Genomic DNA, 20,165 nt, shown 5'->3' with positions numbered 1-20,165 from the left:
CAGCGAGTCAGGGTTACGAGTCTTGAGTTGCGATTAAACTCGGTGAGTCTGGGAGATGACTCGGCGAGTCTTCTAAGGTTTCCCCGACTTTTGGACACGTTTGAACCTGACGAGTTGACTGGAAACTCGGCAAGTCAACGAGGGTTTCATGACTCTGTGAGTTTTGGAAGAACTCAACGAGTCAGTATATTGCACTCGTTGAGTCAGGTGAACATGGACTGTTGACTTCGGCTGTTGACTTTGACTTTGACCAAGGGTTGACCGTTTTGACTTTTGATGATAATTGGTAAGCGAGTATTTATGATTGGATCACTGATGGTTATAGGCATTGGAGTTTGGGGCAGTGTTTCGGGAGCATGATTTTGTGGTTCAGTCTGGCATTGCAAGGTGAGTTATCCTCACTATATCGATAGGGTCTAAGGCACCAAGGCCGGCTCTTTATGGACTGTATTTGGATTATTTCATGTTATGCTTATTGATTTACATCCTGGTAGTTAGGATGGTGATATGTTATGCTTTAGTGACCCGGTTGGGTTAATATCCTGGTTATAGGATTGTTGCTATGGTTTATGATTTGTTTGATCAGTTTGACTGTTATATGTATACATGCTAGTGTTATATGATATCTATGTGCACATGATTGTCATGGTTTTAGGATGATGCTATGTTAGTGACCGGTTAGGTCGATATCCTGGTTATAGGATTATTGCTATGCTTTATGATCTGTTAGATCGGTTTGACTGTTATATGTATACATGCTAGTGTTATATGATATCTATGTGCACATGATTGTTATGGTTTTTGGATGATGCTATGTTAGTGACCGGTTAGGTCGATAACCTGGTTATAGGATTGTTGTTATGCTTTATGATCTGATAGATCGATTTGACTGTTATATGTATACATGCTAGTGTTATATGATATCTATGTGCACATGATTGTCATGGCTTTAGGACGATGCTATGTTAGTGACCAGTTAGGTCAGTATCCTGGTTAGGATGTTGCTATGCTATATGATATGCTAGATCGGTTTGTTCATCTATAGACTGTTGTGTGATTATCTGTTATATGTGTACATGGTTGTTTGTTTGGGGATTGGGTTGAGGCGAGTCCTGCTTCTTGCTGCATGCCAACATACCCAGGATGGACCGGATAGACTGTGGGCCCAGGAGGGAACCTAGTCAGGTCGAAGGCCCGACGAGCGGTCCGGATAGGCTGAAGGCCTGAGAGGGCGGTCCAGTCATATTGTAGACTCAGAGAGTGGACCAAGTGGACTGAAGGCCCAATGCAGGCGGACCAGTCACACTATAGACTTGAGATGCATCATTGTTTTGTATATGTTGATATGATATGATTGTGGTTATATGAGGTTTGTATTTTGGGAGTAACTCACTAAGCTTTCGGGCTTACAGTTTCAGTTCATTATTTTAGGTTCAACGGATGGCCGCGGGTAGGCGAAGCCGTGACCGTACACTTCCTCGATTGACGATTATAATTTCCGGGAACTCTTATGTATAAACTATTTTAAAAACAAATTGTAATAATTGAATGGTTTAAAATGATTTTAAAAGTTTTAAATTGGCTAGAATTTTATAGGTGTTACACGTACATAACAACCAAGACGTGTCTCTTTCAAAGGGTTTACCGGCATCCCTAACCTTGGTATGAAACATATATGTGTTGTATTTTTATAGTAATACGAGTGGTAGCAGCTGCATCTAAGATTCCTTAATTTCCTGGTACAAATTCATTATGATATGATCCTTATTTGATTTCTTCGCTGCTTGGGATAAAGTTTGTGATGGTTAACTCTAGACTTTAGTGGTAGTCAAATTTGCGATGGTGATAGGAATGTGTTGGGATCTACTATAGAATTTTCTTACATAGTAATAATAACTAAGGTGACATGTGATTGAAAAAACTAGGTATTTTTTACGGGGAAAGTGTGAGAGACAGTGTCATGCCCCATAGTGACAAAGGTAAATCATCACGCTTATTCCAAGTGGCGTTATAATACCACCTATCAACGCGTTCATCCTCTGATGTCGGTTGTAAGCCTAGTAAAGGCGTATTATCCTCATAATACAATTTCAAACCAACTGTCAACATTATATATATATATATATATATATATATATATATATATATATATATATATATATATATATATATATATATATATATATATCATAGGCAAAATGTCAATTAAAAGCAAATAATCAAATCCAGTCCACCATCATCATATCTAGTTACCATCAGTGAACACGACAATCGGTCTCACTACAAATTTTTTGTTACAAAATTATAATAAATAGATTTATATATAAATGTTTACATAATTTATTATTTTCGATGTAAACTTAATGTCAACATAAATCATAAATATAAATATAAAAATGAATAAAATATATAAAAAGAAACTTAAAACGAATTTAGTTTTAAATAAAATATTTATAAAAAAAACTTAAAACTGAGTTTTGTTTTAATAAAACAAATCACAGTTCATGATCTAATTTAGTATGATCAGAAGTTTAGGGTCTATTTTGGATGTCACGTAGATAGATGAACCGGGTAACTGACTTACTCCAATAAATAATGACATCCTTAGGGTAACTGACTTACTCCAACACTCTTAACACTTTGACACATCAACTTTTTGGATGCCACCTCATTTTTTTCATTTAACACCTAAGGTTAGCATTTGGTAAGGAGTGGTAACACTCCAAACACTTCATCTTTTTTTTTCTTTTTCTAATTTAATTTAATTACTTTATTTTAGTACACATACATTTTTATGCATGAATATTAAACAAATTTTATTTTTTTAAAACATACTTCATAACCATACCCTATTTATACTAAACTAATCAGAATCCTAAACTAACTCAAAACTTTAAATTAGGAAAGTTTTCCCAAAATATGCTAAAGGGAGTGGGAATCGCTAGGAGACTCGCCACCGGTAGCCACCCTCGCCAAACACCGCCCCCTGCCATACGCCAAGGGGTGCCCCAACCTAGCCTCGCCAGTGGAGTAACAAGATGAAAGAGAAAGGTTTTAGGTGGTTGATTCTTGTTCCTGTCAAATCTTTTGCATACTCGCATAAGATTTTCAAAGGTATCATCGGTTTCTCCATTCTAGGGTTCTAATTTTGATTTACTTTAACTTCCCATGATTTTTTTATTTCTTTCCATGATGATCTGTGGCTTGCCGTGATTTTTATTCTCAAACAAGTCTCCTTCTCCAGAATGGGAATAAACATACAGGTTAAGAAATACCTTTCTAGAACACATACATTTAGCATGTCAATGCCAATTTTACAGTTTATTCCTACACTTCTATAAAATTAGGTCTGTGTGTTCCTTGTTTGTTGTTCGATTTTGACATAGGAACTCTTTTTGATATGATTGTATCTCATTTTTAATATTTTTTTAGAGAATTTATAGTTGAACTTTATGTTTGCGTCCCAACTGTTTGATGAAATGTCTACACAAAGAACTACAACTATAATCTGACTTTGATACTATGTTTTTGCTTTATTTGTAATCCCAAAACTAGCCTCAGTTTATCAATGTATATTTTTGCTCAAAAAGGTCGGCTTTCATCAGGTATTTCTGCTCTTTTTTTTATAATGTGTCTATTACTTTTGGTTGAACTTTTGTGTAAAGAATCAGAATATTACATAAAGAAGGTTAGGATTCTCATAGTTGTATATGGTTAAGCATGTTGATTTTTATCTTGCTAAATGGTTTCTTAATCTCCTTTTTCATGACAGAAATCATTGCTTGCAGAAAGGGTGCCAAGGGTGCCATCAGTCTACCGAGTATTGCCATTTTTTGGAAGCTTGCTGCTTATATGGTCATGGAACATGTAATGTTAGATAAATGTAGTTGAATTTGGTCCGAGGGGTATTTTGGGAAAACTTTCCTAATTTAAGGTTTTGAGTTAGTTTAGGATTCTAATTAGTTTAATATAAATAGGATATGGTTATTAAGTATGTTTTAAAAAAATAAAATTTGTTTAATAATCATGCATAAAAAATGTTTATGTATTAAATAAAGTAATTTAATTAAAGTAGAAAAAGAAAACAAAAAAAAAAAAAAAAAAGATAAAGTGTTAGGAGTGTTACCACTTCTTACCAAATGCTAACCTTAGGTGTTAAATAAAAAAAAATAAGGTGACATCCAAAAAGCTGATATGATAAGGTGTTAAGAGTGCTACCACTCCCCTTAACCTTATTGATTAGACTATTTCACTGTTTCTTTTTTGAAGATTAATCAGTCTGTTATTTGATATCTAAGAAGTATTATATTTCTTAAACATACATTATATATAAAATTTTACAAATAACCAACAATATAGATAGAATAAACCAATCCTTAATTTTTTATACATAAGATATAAATCAAATTATTATATTATAATTATAAAAATAAAAAATGATTAAAATATATAATATCAATATAAATTTTATATTATATAAATAAACTGTCATTAAATATTTAATATTTATTAGAAGAGTAGTTGATTAAAAAAGGCAATAAAATATTTATAATTAAAGTATAATATATGTGAAAATTAACGGTTAGATATATAATAAGTATAAAAGTTTATTGACAATTTAACATATATTAATTAATAGATAAAAATAAACAAATAAGTTATATGCGATAATGATTTTAACTAATTAACATAAAACCAAATAATAATAACTAGTAAAAAATTTGGGCTTCGTACCGGGTTGTGTTTTTTTTTTTCCTTTTTTTTTAGTTTTTTAGTATTGTTTTATATCAGATTTGACAAAGATTACTAAAAATACTTTGTATATAATTCAAAGAAAAGTTTATGCGTATTTATCTGATGTAACAACAAAAATCATATCTAACACTTGATAAAAACATAGAAGTTTTACAAAAGGTATATTGAGAATTTAAATTATTAATTTTCTTTTGTTTCTTTTAGTGTAGATGTTTAACATTAGAGTTATCGGTAACTATAAATGATGAAGTTCGTATTCAATAACAATCAATGATATTCAAATCCTTGAAACATAAAATGCCAGTAAAATTACAAATAACTGTATGGATCTAATCTATGCGTACATTTGTTGATAACTTTGAGCGGTATTTATAGCCCATCTTGGAATGGCTACTATTTGGGGATTAAAATGCTAGCAACAGTGAAATAGGGATGAAAAATGAAAAAAAAAAAAAAATGATTTTTTGGACCTTGTAGTGAAATTGATATACCATAGGGACAAAAAGTGTATTTTACCAAAAAAAAAAAGGTATGTGGCAAAAAGTGTCAGCTTCCATACTTTAGGGATAAAAGTGTCACCTTTCAAAACTAATGTGGGCTAACAAAAAAACGTAAAAAATATACCGGTATACTGTTCCAAACTTTAGCAAAATTTAATATGTACATATTAATTTATAATAATAATAATAATAATAATAAAAAGCTTTCATTGAAGATATTCTGAGTATAATTTTCCCATTAATTTTAGAAGAGTTAAATTTTTGTAAATGTCAAAAGGAGAAAAATCATTTTTTCTTAATTTTTTCCAAGTCCAGCAAATTAAAAAATATGGATTTTTCCTCTCTCTCTCTCTCTCTCTCTCTCTCTCTCTATATATATATATATATATATATATATATATATATATATATATATATATATATATATATATATATATATATATAGGGATGTTATTCGGGTCGGAACCGAACCGAACCGAACTGAACCGAATAAAGCAAATTGTATGAACCGAAAACCGAACCAAATAAGCAATATGGGTTCGGTTCGGTTCGGGTATTTTTCGGTTCGGTTCGGTTCCGGTCCGAATAACCCAAATAACATGTGCAAGATGATCAAGGAGTCGAATAACCCAAATAACCCGAATATTTTGTAGTCGAATAACCCGAATAACACTTGTAGTCGAATAACCCGAATATTTTGTATTACTTTTGAAACTTATGATTCCATAAGTATATAACCTGAATAACCCGAATAACATGTACAAAATTATTTTGTAGTCGAATAACCCGAATATTTTGAATTATTTTTGTAGCTTATGATTTCATAACAAATCTTTTAAAGAAACAAATTAAACACTAAATATTAAACATCCAAAACACCCAAAAATCTATCTATAAGTATATAACCCGAATAACCCAAATAACATGTACAAGATGATTAAGGAGTCGGATAACCCGAATAAATATTGTATTTTTTATGATTTTTTTAGCTTATGATTTCGTAACAAACTTTCTAAAGAAACAAATTAAACACTAAATCGACTCACCCAAGGCCGCAAGGGACAAAAAGACTCTTCATATTCGGTTCGGTTTTTTGGACCGAATAACCCCTTATTCGGGTAACCCGGACCGAATAACCTGAAAACCGAATAAGCCTTATATAGATACCCGAAAACCGAATCGAATTGCTTATTCGGGTCTAATTCGGTTCGGTTCGATTCGGTTCTCGGTTCGGTTTGGGTTTTTGGCGCAATTTCTCATCCCTATATATATATATATATATATATATATATATATATATATATATATATATATATATATATATATATATATATATGAAAATGATCAAATGAGAACACCTAAAAGGTTGAGAACGCGAGAACAAGTATATTCATTTGTTATTCCATGTATTCATTTGTGCAGAAATGATAAATTTTTACGCACAATCAACATAAATATGCTTTTTCTCTTCAATTGAAATTAAATGCGTAAAAATTTATCATTTCTCCATAAATGAATACATGGAATCACACATGAATATATTTTGTTCTCGCGTTCTCAACGTTTTAAGTGTTCTCATTTGATCATACTCCTATATATATATATATATATATATATATATATATATATATATATATATATATATATATATATATATATATATATATATATATATATATATATATATATATATAGAGAGAGAGAGAGAGAGAGAGTGTGTGGCGGAGCCAGAATTTTTTATATGGGGGTATAAACATTATCAATATATATTCTATGTAGTTATCATATCTCGGATATTAAAAAACATTGTACAATATCTTAAGTTGCGGGTACAATAACATAGAACATGTTTACTAATAATTTTTTTTTATATACATAAAACAATTTTTTGGGGATACTATAGTACCCCCAACGTTTCATCTAGCCCCGCCAATAGAGAGAAATACATTCAAATGTAGATTGACATCTATTGTAAATATCAGATCATTAATTATAATAAATAAGATATATTATAAAAATTATAAATCAGTTATAATTTTGTTAGTGCGATCTATTTTGAAAATGTACTGTGATATACTGATGTAAATTTGTAATAACAATATGATATTGATAAAATTGAAAGATAAATACTTTTATAGTGATGTAGAGGGTCTTAGAAATAGGGGTGGAATTGGTATGGTACCAATTCATTTTTCACTAAACCATGTATCATACCAATTATAATTGGTATCAAAAAAATTGCTACCGGTACCATACCAAGTATATCTGAGACCAATTTATTTGGCTACCAACAAGTTTGGTTAGTACAAATTGGTAATGGTATATACCAACTTCTTTTAATTTTCTATTGTAAGATTTAAAAATAAGCAAAGACATCGGCATTTTGATGTGTAGTATAGAAATTAGTTACATAGTTTTTTTGAATTTACAAAAGAATTCTACTGAAGTAATGCTAAAGTAACGTTTTAATATTGTGTTTTAACATGGTAATAACTATTGACTAATACGACCAAATGACTAATATAATGTTATTAAAACTGTAAACATCAAATACAATTAACAATTGAAATATATATATATATATATATATATATATATATATATATATATATATATATATATATATATAAGCTTAGGTTATTTTGTTAACACTATTTATTGTGTTATTGTATTAATCATTGTGGGCCAATGAAATATGTAATATTTAAATGAAAATGATTTTCATAAAATAGATTTCAAATAAATGAAAAAGTCTTCACATTTAATGAAAAAGGATAGGGAAGGGTATATGCGTATATTTGCCCTCTCCATTAAAATAGGAAATTGCTCCATTTTTATAACTTCCCACGCATAATCCCTACAACTACGCATAAGTCTGGATTCCACTACCCTTTGTTTTGGAACACGAAATCAATGAAAATCTTCTATAATCAACCAAAAATAGCAATAGATTGTGTTTTTTTCTAAGTATAAAGTGTTATAGTATTGAAGATCGTTCAAAGAACGTGCACTGTGATCGTTTGAAAAAAAAAATTGCAGTAGAATGAGGAATACAAGGACGAGTTCTTTCAAATCGAATTTAAAAACACACAAGCAACGGTTTTGAATCTAGATGAAGACGATGATGATTTTGTTACTCTGCCTAGAGGTATTTTTTTAAAGTTTTTTTAAGGTAATCGTTTGAGTACAGAACATTCTTTTGGAATTTTTGAAAAATGAAGTAGATGCATGTGGTTGTTAAGTTCGTTTAAGTAACAAATAACAAAATTCTGTAAAAATAGAGTATTTTTTCATTAGGGTTTTTTGAAATTGGAGATTTTCTACACGAAATTAAAATTTTTACTGTACAGATATTGGTAATGTGATTCTTGAAGAAATTGTGTTTGTTATTGTGTATTTTGTTGTGTTTTGTAACAGCGAGAATCGATGTTGTTTCTGTCATGTATTTCGTTTAGAGATATGTTGTTGTGGTTGTGATGTAAGTCAGACTACATGATATTCTGTAAGAAGTAAAAGGCTAGTTATTGAAATGCATTCTTCCAGAATACTAACTATGTAAAACGGAGTGAACGTAGTTGCTGTTGTGGTAATTTAGGGTGTTAATGTTTTCTTTGTTATCAAAATTAAAAAAAAAAATGCATACATTTTTCAAGTTCTTTTTGTTATGATAAAATCTAGTACTATAATGTTGTATTGTTTTAATTAATTTGATATTTTTGTTTTTATAATTTGTAGTTTTATTCCTATTATTTTGATGCTGCAGTTTAGTTGTATGTATGGTGTGTATGTAATTCTAACATAATTAGTTTAATTAAATGTGTTAAATTCGTAAAGAATGTGTAACATGTGAAGGGGATGTAGTGGTTAAATAAGTCTAAGTCTCATACAATCTTTAAAACTTAATGTTAATATTGGGACTAATATTGGGTCTTTGTATATGTGTTTGTTTCTCTATGTTTGTTATTGTGATCTGTGAGGATTTAGTGTTATTGTAGTAAAGATGTGGTTTTAATTTTAACATAAAAATTATACTTATATTGTTTGCGTTCTTACAGAATGAACAAAAGCAAAATTGTAAAAGAAACACTGTAACAGAATTGTGTTTGTGTACATTATACGTATTAGCATTCTGATAGAATTTACTCCTACTAATTATAATTCTAGTAGAATCATTGTATAGTAGTCATTGTAACAAATTTGTGTGTGTCTATGTTCATTCTATTTGCATTCTAATAGAATGTTGTCCTAAAAATTAAGATTCTAAAAGAATCATTGTTAGGGTATGTGTGTACATGCTTACTTAATTGTAACAAAAGTAAGTGTATATTAGGGTCATACAGATTGGAATGTGACTGTTTAATATGGAGATTGCTATTAACTAAATGTGTATGTTTTTATTACTGAGAAGTCTGATGAATTAATTTTTTTTAATATTTGGTTTTAATTCTTGTAGAAACATGTTTTGTGTTTGTGTTTCATCCTTACATAATGAAAAGTTGTATAATACTTTTATTTTTTATAAGTAATGAACTATGGGTGGTTACTTTGAAAACTATTATTAACCAATGTTAATCATTCATTTCATTAGTTGTTGCAGAAGCTGATCGAGTCCCAATTAATGTTAATACTTCAAGCCAAACAAAGGTTAGAAGGAACTACCGTACCAGATCAACACCCGTTAAAGAGAATATCAGTATTCAACGTACAGGTAGATTAAAAAATTGTTAATTAATGAAGCAGAAGGTGGCGGAAGTGGACAAAATGATATGAATATTGTTGGATCAAGCAAAACAAAGAAACAGAGGAAAAAACTTCAAAATCAGAACATGGAAAGAACAATGTTGAATGTGGTAAGACAGGTTAGATAATAAGTGCATGTAATTAATGAGTTTAACTATATGTTTCTGATATGGCTAATATAGAGTTTATTATTCTATTGAAGTTGTATTATACGATTAGTAATTGTTTTTTTTTGTGATAAAGCAGATTTTAACAAAGATAAGAAAGACACAATACAAATTGACCGCACAAGTGTTAGAAGTCTGAAAAAGGAAGGGTTCTGATAGAAATACACCTGTTAAGGACAAGAAGAAATCGTCGGATGCAAGTGGTGAAAGGAAAAAACCAAGAGGTTTAAATGAGATTTTTATGGAGAGAATTAGTGGGTCAAAGAAAAACAATGAAAAGGCTAATATTGGTGTGGATATGGAAGATAAGGAAGATGTTGTAGAAAGGAAAAGGGTGGTGCAAGATGCACATTCAAAGAAAAATCCAAAAAGAAAGAAAGGAAAAATAGAACATGAAAATGATAAAATCAAAACAATGGAGGGGGAGGTCAGAAAAATAAGCAAGGACCATCCAGAAGGTTATAGAAGACTTGCAACTAGGATGACTCCTGGAAGGATAAGTTCAGCTGTGAAAGTAATGTCACCCGCACAGAAAAATGGGATTGTGTCAATGGGATTTGGTTCACTTCTTCATATTGACATCGACACTACTCCGGGTTTACTTAAGTACTATCTGTTAGATCACTATGATCCAGATAGTAGCCGTCTAGTTCTGGAAAATATGGTCATAACAATTACGAAAGACACAGTGTATGAGATGTTGGGTTTACTAAATGTGGGGGAAGACTTTCTGAGGTTGAGTAGTTGTGATAAGGATAATGAAGTTCTGCAAGAATGGAAAGGCTAATACGACAAAAAAGGGTTCAATTTCATGACAGTCTTATGTTTAGGTTGAATTTCCTGACCCTTTTCATTAACACATTTGCTGAATAAACTTTGAGTGGTACAAATCAAATTAATGTTGTAAATAAGTTGGTCTTGGTAAAGGACTTCTCTAAAATTGATTGGTGCAAGTATATCCTAGATTGTTTAGTAAGCAAAAAACAACTGTGGAGAAGAGATGATAAGACATGCTATTACAGTGGACCTATACTAGTTTTGATGGTAATCAATTTATGTATATTAAATATTTACTTTATTTTATGATAGTAATATGTATAATGAATTACTTAATGAAGTTTAATCTTTTTTTATGTAGTTGGTGTATGTATATAGAATCAAGTTCACGGGTTTGAAGATAGTGAAACGATTACCGTTTGTTAGAAATGTTACTCGTTCTTTACTTGAAAAAATAGAGAAGATGGAGATAGTGTTGGGGGGTTTGGTAGGCAGTTACCGGAAAACTTTGAGGATATTAGTGATGATGATGGAATGGTTGATGCAGATGATATGTTGGACGGGATGATGAGGGATTATGGTGACGAGGAAGTAAGCTATATATTCAGTAAGAATTCAGAACAATATTTCTTTCAGAATTGTAAAAAATGATAGTTTAATATAAAACATAAATGCAGATGTGGCTGATTTAAATTGAATGATTTGATTTATAGTTATTGATCTATTTGGAACATTAATTTTTTTAGAATATTAATCATGATATGTTAATATAAAACTTACAAGCATACGTGGCTGTTATCAAGCATAGCTATGGAGTAATATTGTCTGAAAAGAAGAATATTGAAAAAGCTCTAAAACATGGAATTGAGAAATTCCCAAACAGCTTGAGCTTGAAGGAGTAGTGTGAAAAAAAAAATGAAAAATTGTTCAAAGAAGTTAATAATGCAGAGAGTGGCGAAATGAAAGACAAGGATCCTAGTTTTGATGGTCATAGTAACAAAGGAGATGCAGATGGTGGTCAAGAAGCAGAATTCTCGCCAATTAGAGGATTAGTAGTTGAAGGGGAAAAGAAGGATGATGGTGGAGGTTTCAGTACACCTCAAATGGATAAGGTAGGTAATACAGATAATCAAATCTGCTCACAATTCTTGGAGAATCCTGAAGTGTTGGCAACAGCAATTAAAATGACGGATGACGCTGTGTTGGAAAGTTATAAAAAAGAGAAAAAAAAAGGAAAGAAAATCATGGAAACAGTTGAGGTATGTGAGGAAGATGATGACCATGGAAAAAGGGGAAAGAGAGATCAAAAGATACCTGTATATGGAAAATCAACTTTTGTTGAAAGGGTTGTTAGAATGAGTGACAAGGTGAAGAAGGATGAAATGTCGTTATACAACTCAGTTTTTACATCAAAAAGAGATTATGGGTAAGTTAAATAATAAAATTTAGTGTTTTTCTTTTAAAATGTGGTGTTATAACAGTGATCATTTTATAATTGTCGAGCAGGGAAGAGATATGGAACATTGCTAGCGGGCATATGTTGCATCAAGGATTCGCATATCATTTTAAAAGCAACATGTTTATTCATGCGATAATCATTGACTATTGGTCATCATTACTCAACGGAATGGAGAAACTCAGGGATGTAGGATCAATTTCTAGAGTATTCTTTGACACAAATTTTTTGGTAAGTATTTAAATTAAAATTAGTTCCAGTCGAATAATATGTGTTTTATTGATTGGTTTATTAATCTGTGCAGGCAGAAGAGATACTGGATGGATCATTGTCATCTGGAAGAAGTCAAAAATTATTTGATTCGATGTTGAAACTCCACCTTAAAAGTCTACCAAAACAGGAAAAGCTGAAGGATATTGGACTAGTGAATTAATTAAACCTTGTTTTTTATCAATTACAACCATAACATAAAATATTATCTTATTGGACCACTATGTGTTATGTAACAAGTTTTCTTCCCAATAGTTGATAAAAGCAAATATTATCCGATATGCTTTGATCTAAGGGTTCCAACATACTACATTATAGACCATGTGACCCGAAATGGTTATGTTGAGGAAATCTATGGAATAAAGCACATTCATGTGGTATGTTGAAGCTTTATTATTTGAAAGATTTAAAATACACGAGTTTAATATTGAATTGTAAAATGATTTTTTCTATCGTAGAAAAAGTTGCTTGGGAACTATTTGAAAACAAAGAATTACCAAAAGTCAACAGCTTTCAACAAGATTAAAGCTCGTGTAATGAAAATGACATGGAAAGTAGAGAAAGAAGGATCAGACTATGGAGTATATCTTATGAGGCATATGGAGTCATATATGGGGGGAAATTAAGGGCGTTGGGATTGCGGTTTTACAGGAAAAAAACAGATTGATTTACTTGCATTAAATAATCTACGAATCAAATACATGGCAAAGCTTATGAAATCAGAGTACAACAAACATAAAATTATGTTGGAGAAAGATGTAGAAGCATTTGAGAGGCTTGATCCATTGCAGATATTGGTTATGATGAATGAAGTGAAGGAAACCAAGGAGAAGCTGAAACGTGGAAGGCGTCGATTTTAAGATGGGAGTGTTATGATGTTAGGATGGTTGGTTTTGAAAGACGTTTGGTAGTATTTTTGGTTTAAGTCTATGTTTTTTATTTTGGTCTAGTATTGTGTGTTTTGGGGTAACATTTTATCATTGTAGGATTGTTATATGGTGTAAGACTTTTGGTAACATTGTTTGTTTTGGTCTAACTTATTTGCTTGGGGAACAATGTTGACGTGTTTTATTATGTTCTAGAATTGTTTGTTTTTTAGAAACAGGTTAATGTGAATGGTGTTTGTGGTAGTAGGATTTATTTTTTGGTAATTGTTACTACTTGATTGATGTTGGAATGTGTATATGGATATGAAAGCTATCAAAATATGCAATGTGTTGGAAGATGGTTTGTAATTTACAGGTAAGTTTAGTTTATAAATCATACATTACGATATGCATTTGTTGTGGTAGTTTGATACAAGTTAGTGTAGACAGTTTTGGTGTATGTAAAATGTTTTAAGTATAATTACATGATATTCTGATGGAATGTATATGTTTGAGTATAAGTGGTAGAATGTATGAAGATTATGATTTACCATGATTGTTTCGATGATATATGTCACATAGGATACAAAAAAGTCATGTGTAAGAATTGTTAGATTTGACTGTACATAATGTTAATAGCTTATGTTACAAATGGTAAAGTGTAACAAAAATGAGTTGTTGAAAGATGGTTTGTAATGCACATGTATATTTTGTTTTTCAAGAATAATAGGTGTACATTTGCCCTGTCCATTAAAAAAGAAACTGCTAAATGGTATGCTTACAAGATATTCTGACAGAATATATGTGCTGTTTTGCAAGTGGTAGAATGTATGAACATTATGATTTTCCTTGTTTGTTTCAATTTTGAATTTCAGATAAGATGCACATTAATCGTGGTAGAATGTATGAAGGTTATATTGTTACATGTTAGGATACTCATTAATGGTAGATAAGAATTGTTACAAAATATGCAAAAGTGTATAACAATGTATGACAATTTTATCAAATACGATGAAATTTGTACGCAGTAAAATAAATAAAGATGAAACAAAAAAGTATTAATGTAATATAATATTAAAAGAAAAACTACATATAAAGCATACTACTTAGACACGTTTTTTAAGAGGACAGTTTCATTTATCATGGTTAGTCATCTGTTTACATAAAACACACTTTCGCTCAGGCATCGAACCAACTTTATTACGAATATCTGATGGGTTGTCAATATCGGGAGCATCATTAGTTAATTCTACGCCTATAATATGGTTGTAGAATGTTTCTCTTGATGGCATCTCAGGGGCTGGACAATCATCTACAAAAATTTTTTCAGCTTATTCAACTCTTCAAGGTATGACTTTGACTTCGATGCATCATGGCTTAAAAATGAAACACAACGCTCTACGTTTGAAAAAATTTCAATAGTCGTCATGTCAGAGTTAGAGTCTAGTAAAGAATTAGAAAAACGCCTTTTAAGCAATTCTGTTGGAACAACATCCCGACGCCACCGTTTCATAATGTATTCTTCAGGAATCTGTTCAATACTATAGAACTTAAAAACACAAAATATGTCCCTACACAAAATACCGACATGTTCAAAATGCATGCAGGTACATTTGTATGAACCATCTGTTGTTGAGTGTGTAACCTGGAATATGTATGAAAAAATATGAGTTTCGGTAATAAAGTATTGTTGTGTGATTAAAAAAAAATTACGCATTGTTAAAGTAATAATGTACGATGTATTGGGTATCCTCTGTAAGACGATCATAATGGTATTCCTCAAGTTTGTCATCAACAACAGGACTTGATGGTTGCCTTATTGTTATGTTCTTTTGCTTCTCCAAAACAATAATAGTGTCAACACAATTATTAGAAGTAACACTCATTTGGAAACAAGTGTTATCAGAATCTGATATCTCTTTCTGCACCTGATAAAAAAATTTACGAGTGTAAACCTTTGAAGCATGTGCTTCAGTTGGACTAGATGTGATGAATCTAGGAAGTGTTGTAGCGGTGTTAAAGTCGTTGACAACTTGATTACGTCTTTGCCGTTCCCTAACACCGTCAAATGTCATCATAAACATTAAAAGATAAGAACTAGTAAGGGCATTGTTCTGAAACGACCAATTTTGGCCTTCCGATAATGATGTAGTTCTCATAAGACCAGACATCGGTATGTCCCTGAAAAATACAGGTACCCAACGTCTACGCAACCCATACATCTCTTGCAACCACTTGTTATTTGAAATGTTAAACTCATTTAAACAAGATTTCCATTCCTTTTCAAAATCATGTGGTTCCAGCTTAGAATTCCAAATTATAGAGTGGAAACGCTTTCAAAAGGCTGAGTTTGTGGCTAGTTGCGATGTTATTTGAAATATATATATATATATATATATATATATATATATATATATGTTAATATAAAATAAATAATTGTGTTGCACAAGGAATGCAGGGTGTGAATAGGGTGTGAATGGTGTAAACTATGAATTCCAACAGAATGTTCTTTAAAATTCTTAAAGAATGTATCTAAAAATCTAGCAAAAGCCGGTAATGAATTGTAGTTGGGAATAGATTTTGTTCTGAAATATTTTATTTCTAATTGAATAATATGTGCTAACAAGGTAAACATAGTGAGTTTGGGTTGAATATAAAAAAATGTTGACCTTGTTTGGAAGTTTTTTTTAATATGCCACATACAAAACCTATGTGTTGACATAGAAACCTATGTCAGCACATAGGTTTTGTATGTCGCATATTACAAAAAAACTTCCAAACAAGGTCAATATTTTTTTTATATTCAACTCAAACTCACTATGTTTACCTTGTTAGCACATATTATTCAATTATAAATAAAATATTTCAGAACAAAATCTATGCCACAACTACAATTCATTACCGACTTTTGCTAGATTTTAATATACATTCTTTAAGAATTTTAAAGAGCATTCTGTTCTGAAATATTTTATTTCTAATTGAATAATATGTGCTAACAAGGTAAACAGAGTGAGTTTGGGTTGAATATAAAAAAAATATTGACCTTGTTTGGAAGTTTTTTTGTAATATGCCACATACAAAACCTATGTGCTGACATTGGAAATACTTCATTAACAGACTTGTTTAAAGTTGGATCTTGATCTATAAGAACAAGTGTAGGTTGTTTTTTGAATGAATTCAAAAATGCTCTAAGCAGCCAGGAGTAAGAACTAGCATCTTCTCTACTCAAAAGTTCAGCGCCAAAAGTCACACATTTCTTATGATTATTTATCCCAGTGAAAGGTACGAAAACCATATCATATCTATTTAAAAATATAAAACTTGGTAAGCGTTATTGGAATCAAGAAAAATTATGTGAAAAGATTGCAAAATTTAATAATACTTATTCATGCTGAATGTCGCATCCAGAGAAACAACGTCTCTAAAAGCATTGTAGTTGTACTTTGCAGTTTCGTCAGCCCAAAAAATCGAATTCATTTTTTTCTCAACAACTCTAAAATCGAAAGAAAAACTTGGGATATTTTTTTCCTCTCCAGCATCTTCAATACAAGCAATTTTACATCCCTGGCACCTATGTAAGAATTGAGATTTCTCGTACTGTTCTTGAAATCAGAAACCAACCCACCTCGAATGTCAGAACCACCTTGAAGTCCAGAATACAATCTATGTGCTCTTGAGGCACCAATATTTTGCTTTGACAAGTTATGAATAAACATCTCCTGTGAATAATCAAGTTTCCTCTTTGTACGAGATAAAAACATATTTTCCTTACCAAACAACATATGATTATGTTGTTCAACAAATTCAACAACATTATATTTATTAGTACCATGTAGTAGAATAACAACATTTTTCGCTTTGCATTCACACCTAAATGAGTCTTTCCTTCTCTGAATCTTATTATGTTGAGGGTCCAAAGTATCCACTTTAGCGGTTGTTGGTTTACCTTCCTGATTGCATAGCAAATGTCGTTGTGTGGTAATGCCAGATTCGGTTGTTCTAAATGGTCCAACCCTGACATCAAAACCTGCTAATGATGCATAATTGCAATAAATTGATAATGCTATTGTATATGAATCAAAAATTTAATTGATTTTAGGTTTGATGTTGTCTAAAACAACAGGAATCCAATACGATGATTCACCAGGAGAGACATAATCATGTGTAACATGAGATTGTTCTGCATAAAAGAAAATTTAAAAAAGTTTCAAAGAATTAATCTAGTTTATTAAAAAAATTATCATATACTAACCTTTCTGAAATTCAATGGTATCATCGTCTATAGTATAATTTGCCTCATTATCATTGAACTCGAATTCATTTTCTACATCTTTTAATAATAGTATGTGTAATGGATACGTAAATATATTTAAAAACGAAAAAATACTTAAAATACATCACTTGGGTTATGATTACTAGATTCACCGAAATGATATTCGGAATTGTCATACATGTGATCTTGAATGTGTTCTAATAGATCCTCATCTTTGCAAGTGCAAGTTACGGCAAAACACAAAAAACAATAGACATTTTCAACATTATTATTATACAAAATAACACATATTAAAAACTTATAAAGTAAATTCACCTAAATTTAGATGGCCACTCTCAGATATTTGAAATTCGACATTATGTAGAGAGTCATGATCCCATAACCCGAAATTTTCATACTCCTTAGGAAATTCATGTATATCATGAATATGATCGGCACCAGCTCATACTGTATTATCCATAAGATAGGTAACAACACGACTGAACACCAGTTGATATGAGAAAGCAAAATAAATGCAATATTACAAAGTTTGAGCCAATTCGGTATATATTAAAAAAGGAGAAACCGTGTAATTGATATGTAACTAAAAATACGTGATATTTGTATTCATTGTTATCAAATATTTGGTTTTTTTTTATTTTTAGAAAGATTGTAAGGATAATAATCAACACAAAATCGTTTTATTCATCATGATATTGTAAATATTTGACATATTCAACTTCCAAGTATAATAAATTGTGTATATATGACTTCAACACATCCTACGTTTTAAATTAAATTTTAAAAAAATTAATTTTGCATAATTTAAAAAAAAATTAATTGAATTTACAAATTATTTCTGGTTTGTTATGACATAAACGCGTATATGAAATAATCAATTAATATCACAAGCGTGTTATTCTGTGAGAAAAACACAAACAAGATCTACAATAAAAATATTTTTCACACATTTGTTTTGTATATTCTCGTACAACTTAACATAGACATACATATACCACGATATCATGATACAACAATCTTATTCTGTAAAACTATATGTGATAATAATAACAACAAATTTATTTTGCTCCTGTTTGATTTGTATATTGTAATACAAATTAGCATTCTTGTAGAATTTCATCCAAAGAATTCTAACATAATCGTTGACTAATCAAAATGTAACAGGAAATTAGAAACACTTGTTTTGTACGAATAATAAGCACTGTGTTTTTTTTTAATGTATATTGTAATCAACAGTTACATTATACTACTTTGGATAAAAAGAATTGTATTTTTGTTTGTTCTGTACGGATAATAAAAATTATGTTTTGTATTGCACATTCTTACAGAATTGTGGATAAAAAAAAATTGTGTTTTTGTTTATTCTGTACGAATAATAAAAATTATGTTTTGTACGAATTGTGTTTTTGTTTGTTCTCTACAGAATGTGTACATATGACATTAAGTACATCACAATTTACGAAGAACTGTTATATCCAGAAACATTAGAACAAAAATACATTACAACAACAACTTTGTATTCATATGATAAATAAGAAAATGTATGGAATTTTAATCAAACTCAAAATGAGAATTATTAATATTAATTAAATGAAAACATAAACTTACAAGGATAACCCCCTATAATTCATGAATCCATATCATTATTATACTGAAATAAAACTCCATAAAATCTGATAAGACTAAATTGAAAACATTATTCATATCCTAAAATATGTTGACGAAGTAAAAATCTACTATCTGTTGACCCTTGCTTGAAGACAATTCCTCCTATCATGACCAACACCAAACAAATCACACATCTTCTTATTTTCTTTCGATCTTGATGCATTTGGCATTGATTAACATTCCGATCATTGTTATCAGAAAAGTCCTTATTGTTATCAATATAATCTTTGTTCTGAAAAACAAAACAAAAAAATTGAAAACATGAATTTCATCACTAGAATATCGTAAAGAACAAATATGAGATTAATCATATAAATGATTATTCTTAACTATGAATATACAAAATTTTATATGCACATGATAAACGATACTTCAAAAATATAACAAAAAAAATCCATGAACAACATACCTCCATTAACAAACTATCAAAATAAAGAAAACTGCTCTGAATATAATGAACTATAAATCCGCAATGGATTGAAACGTATACGATATATATATATATATATATATATATATATATATATATATATATATATATATAGGGGATAGGGAATATACATTACAGCACCACCTAAGCTTAGGTACTAAACTTCTAAAATATGTCGTTTTAACATGTTAAATATATCCTGGTTTCACTTGGTAAATATATCATCCTCCATTACATTTCTTTCTTTCATTCTTGTTTTACCA

General features: G+C 30.2%; 1 protein-coding gene across 1 annotated transcript; it reads right to left on the bottom strand.

Moving 5' to 3' along the window:
* Positions 1-15,240: 15,240 nt before the first annotated feature.
* On the bottom strand, positions 15,241-17,807 carry LOC145003665 (protein FAR1-RELATED SEQUENCE 5-like). The gene is made up of 7 exons (XM_078962638.1): positions 17,784-17,807; positions 17,676-17,711; positions 17,361-17,558; positions 17,157-17,250; positions 16,914-17,070; positions 16,575-16,833; positions 15,241-15,834 (listed from the first exon to the last, which is right to left on the bottom strand). Exons 1-7 carry the CDS (start codon positions 17,805-17,807, stop codon positions 15,241-15,243), a joined length of 1,362 nt encoding a protein of 453 aa, XP_078818764.1.
* Between the last annotated feature and the right edge of the window lie 2,358 nt (positions 17,808-20,165).

Source organism: Lactuca saligna, chromosome 1 (assembly GCF_052625555.1).
Source record: "Lactuca saligna cultivar CGN05327 chromosome 1, ASM5262555v1, whole genome shotgun sequence".
Lineage (NCBI taxonomy): Eukaryota > Viridiplantae > Streptophyta > Magnoliopsida > Asterales > Asteraceae > Lactuca > Lactuca saligna.
Note: the sequence above shows the minus strand (reverse complement) of the source record. Positions and strands in the feature narration are given on the sequence as shown.

Coding starts and splice junctions, on each gene's coding strand:
- LOC145003665 (XM_078962638.1), bottom strand. CDS start 17,807: ATGATACCATTGAATTTCAGAAAG. Junction 17,071..17,156: donor AGGTGGTTCTGACATTCGAG/GTGGGTTGGTTT, acceptor CTTGTATTGAAG/ATGCTGGAGAGGAAAAAAAT. Junction 15,835..16,574: donor CAAAAAAACTTCCAAACAAG/GTCAATATTTTT, acceptor TGGAATTCTAAG/CTGGAACCACATGATTTTGA.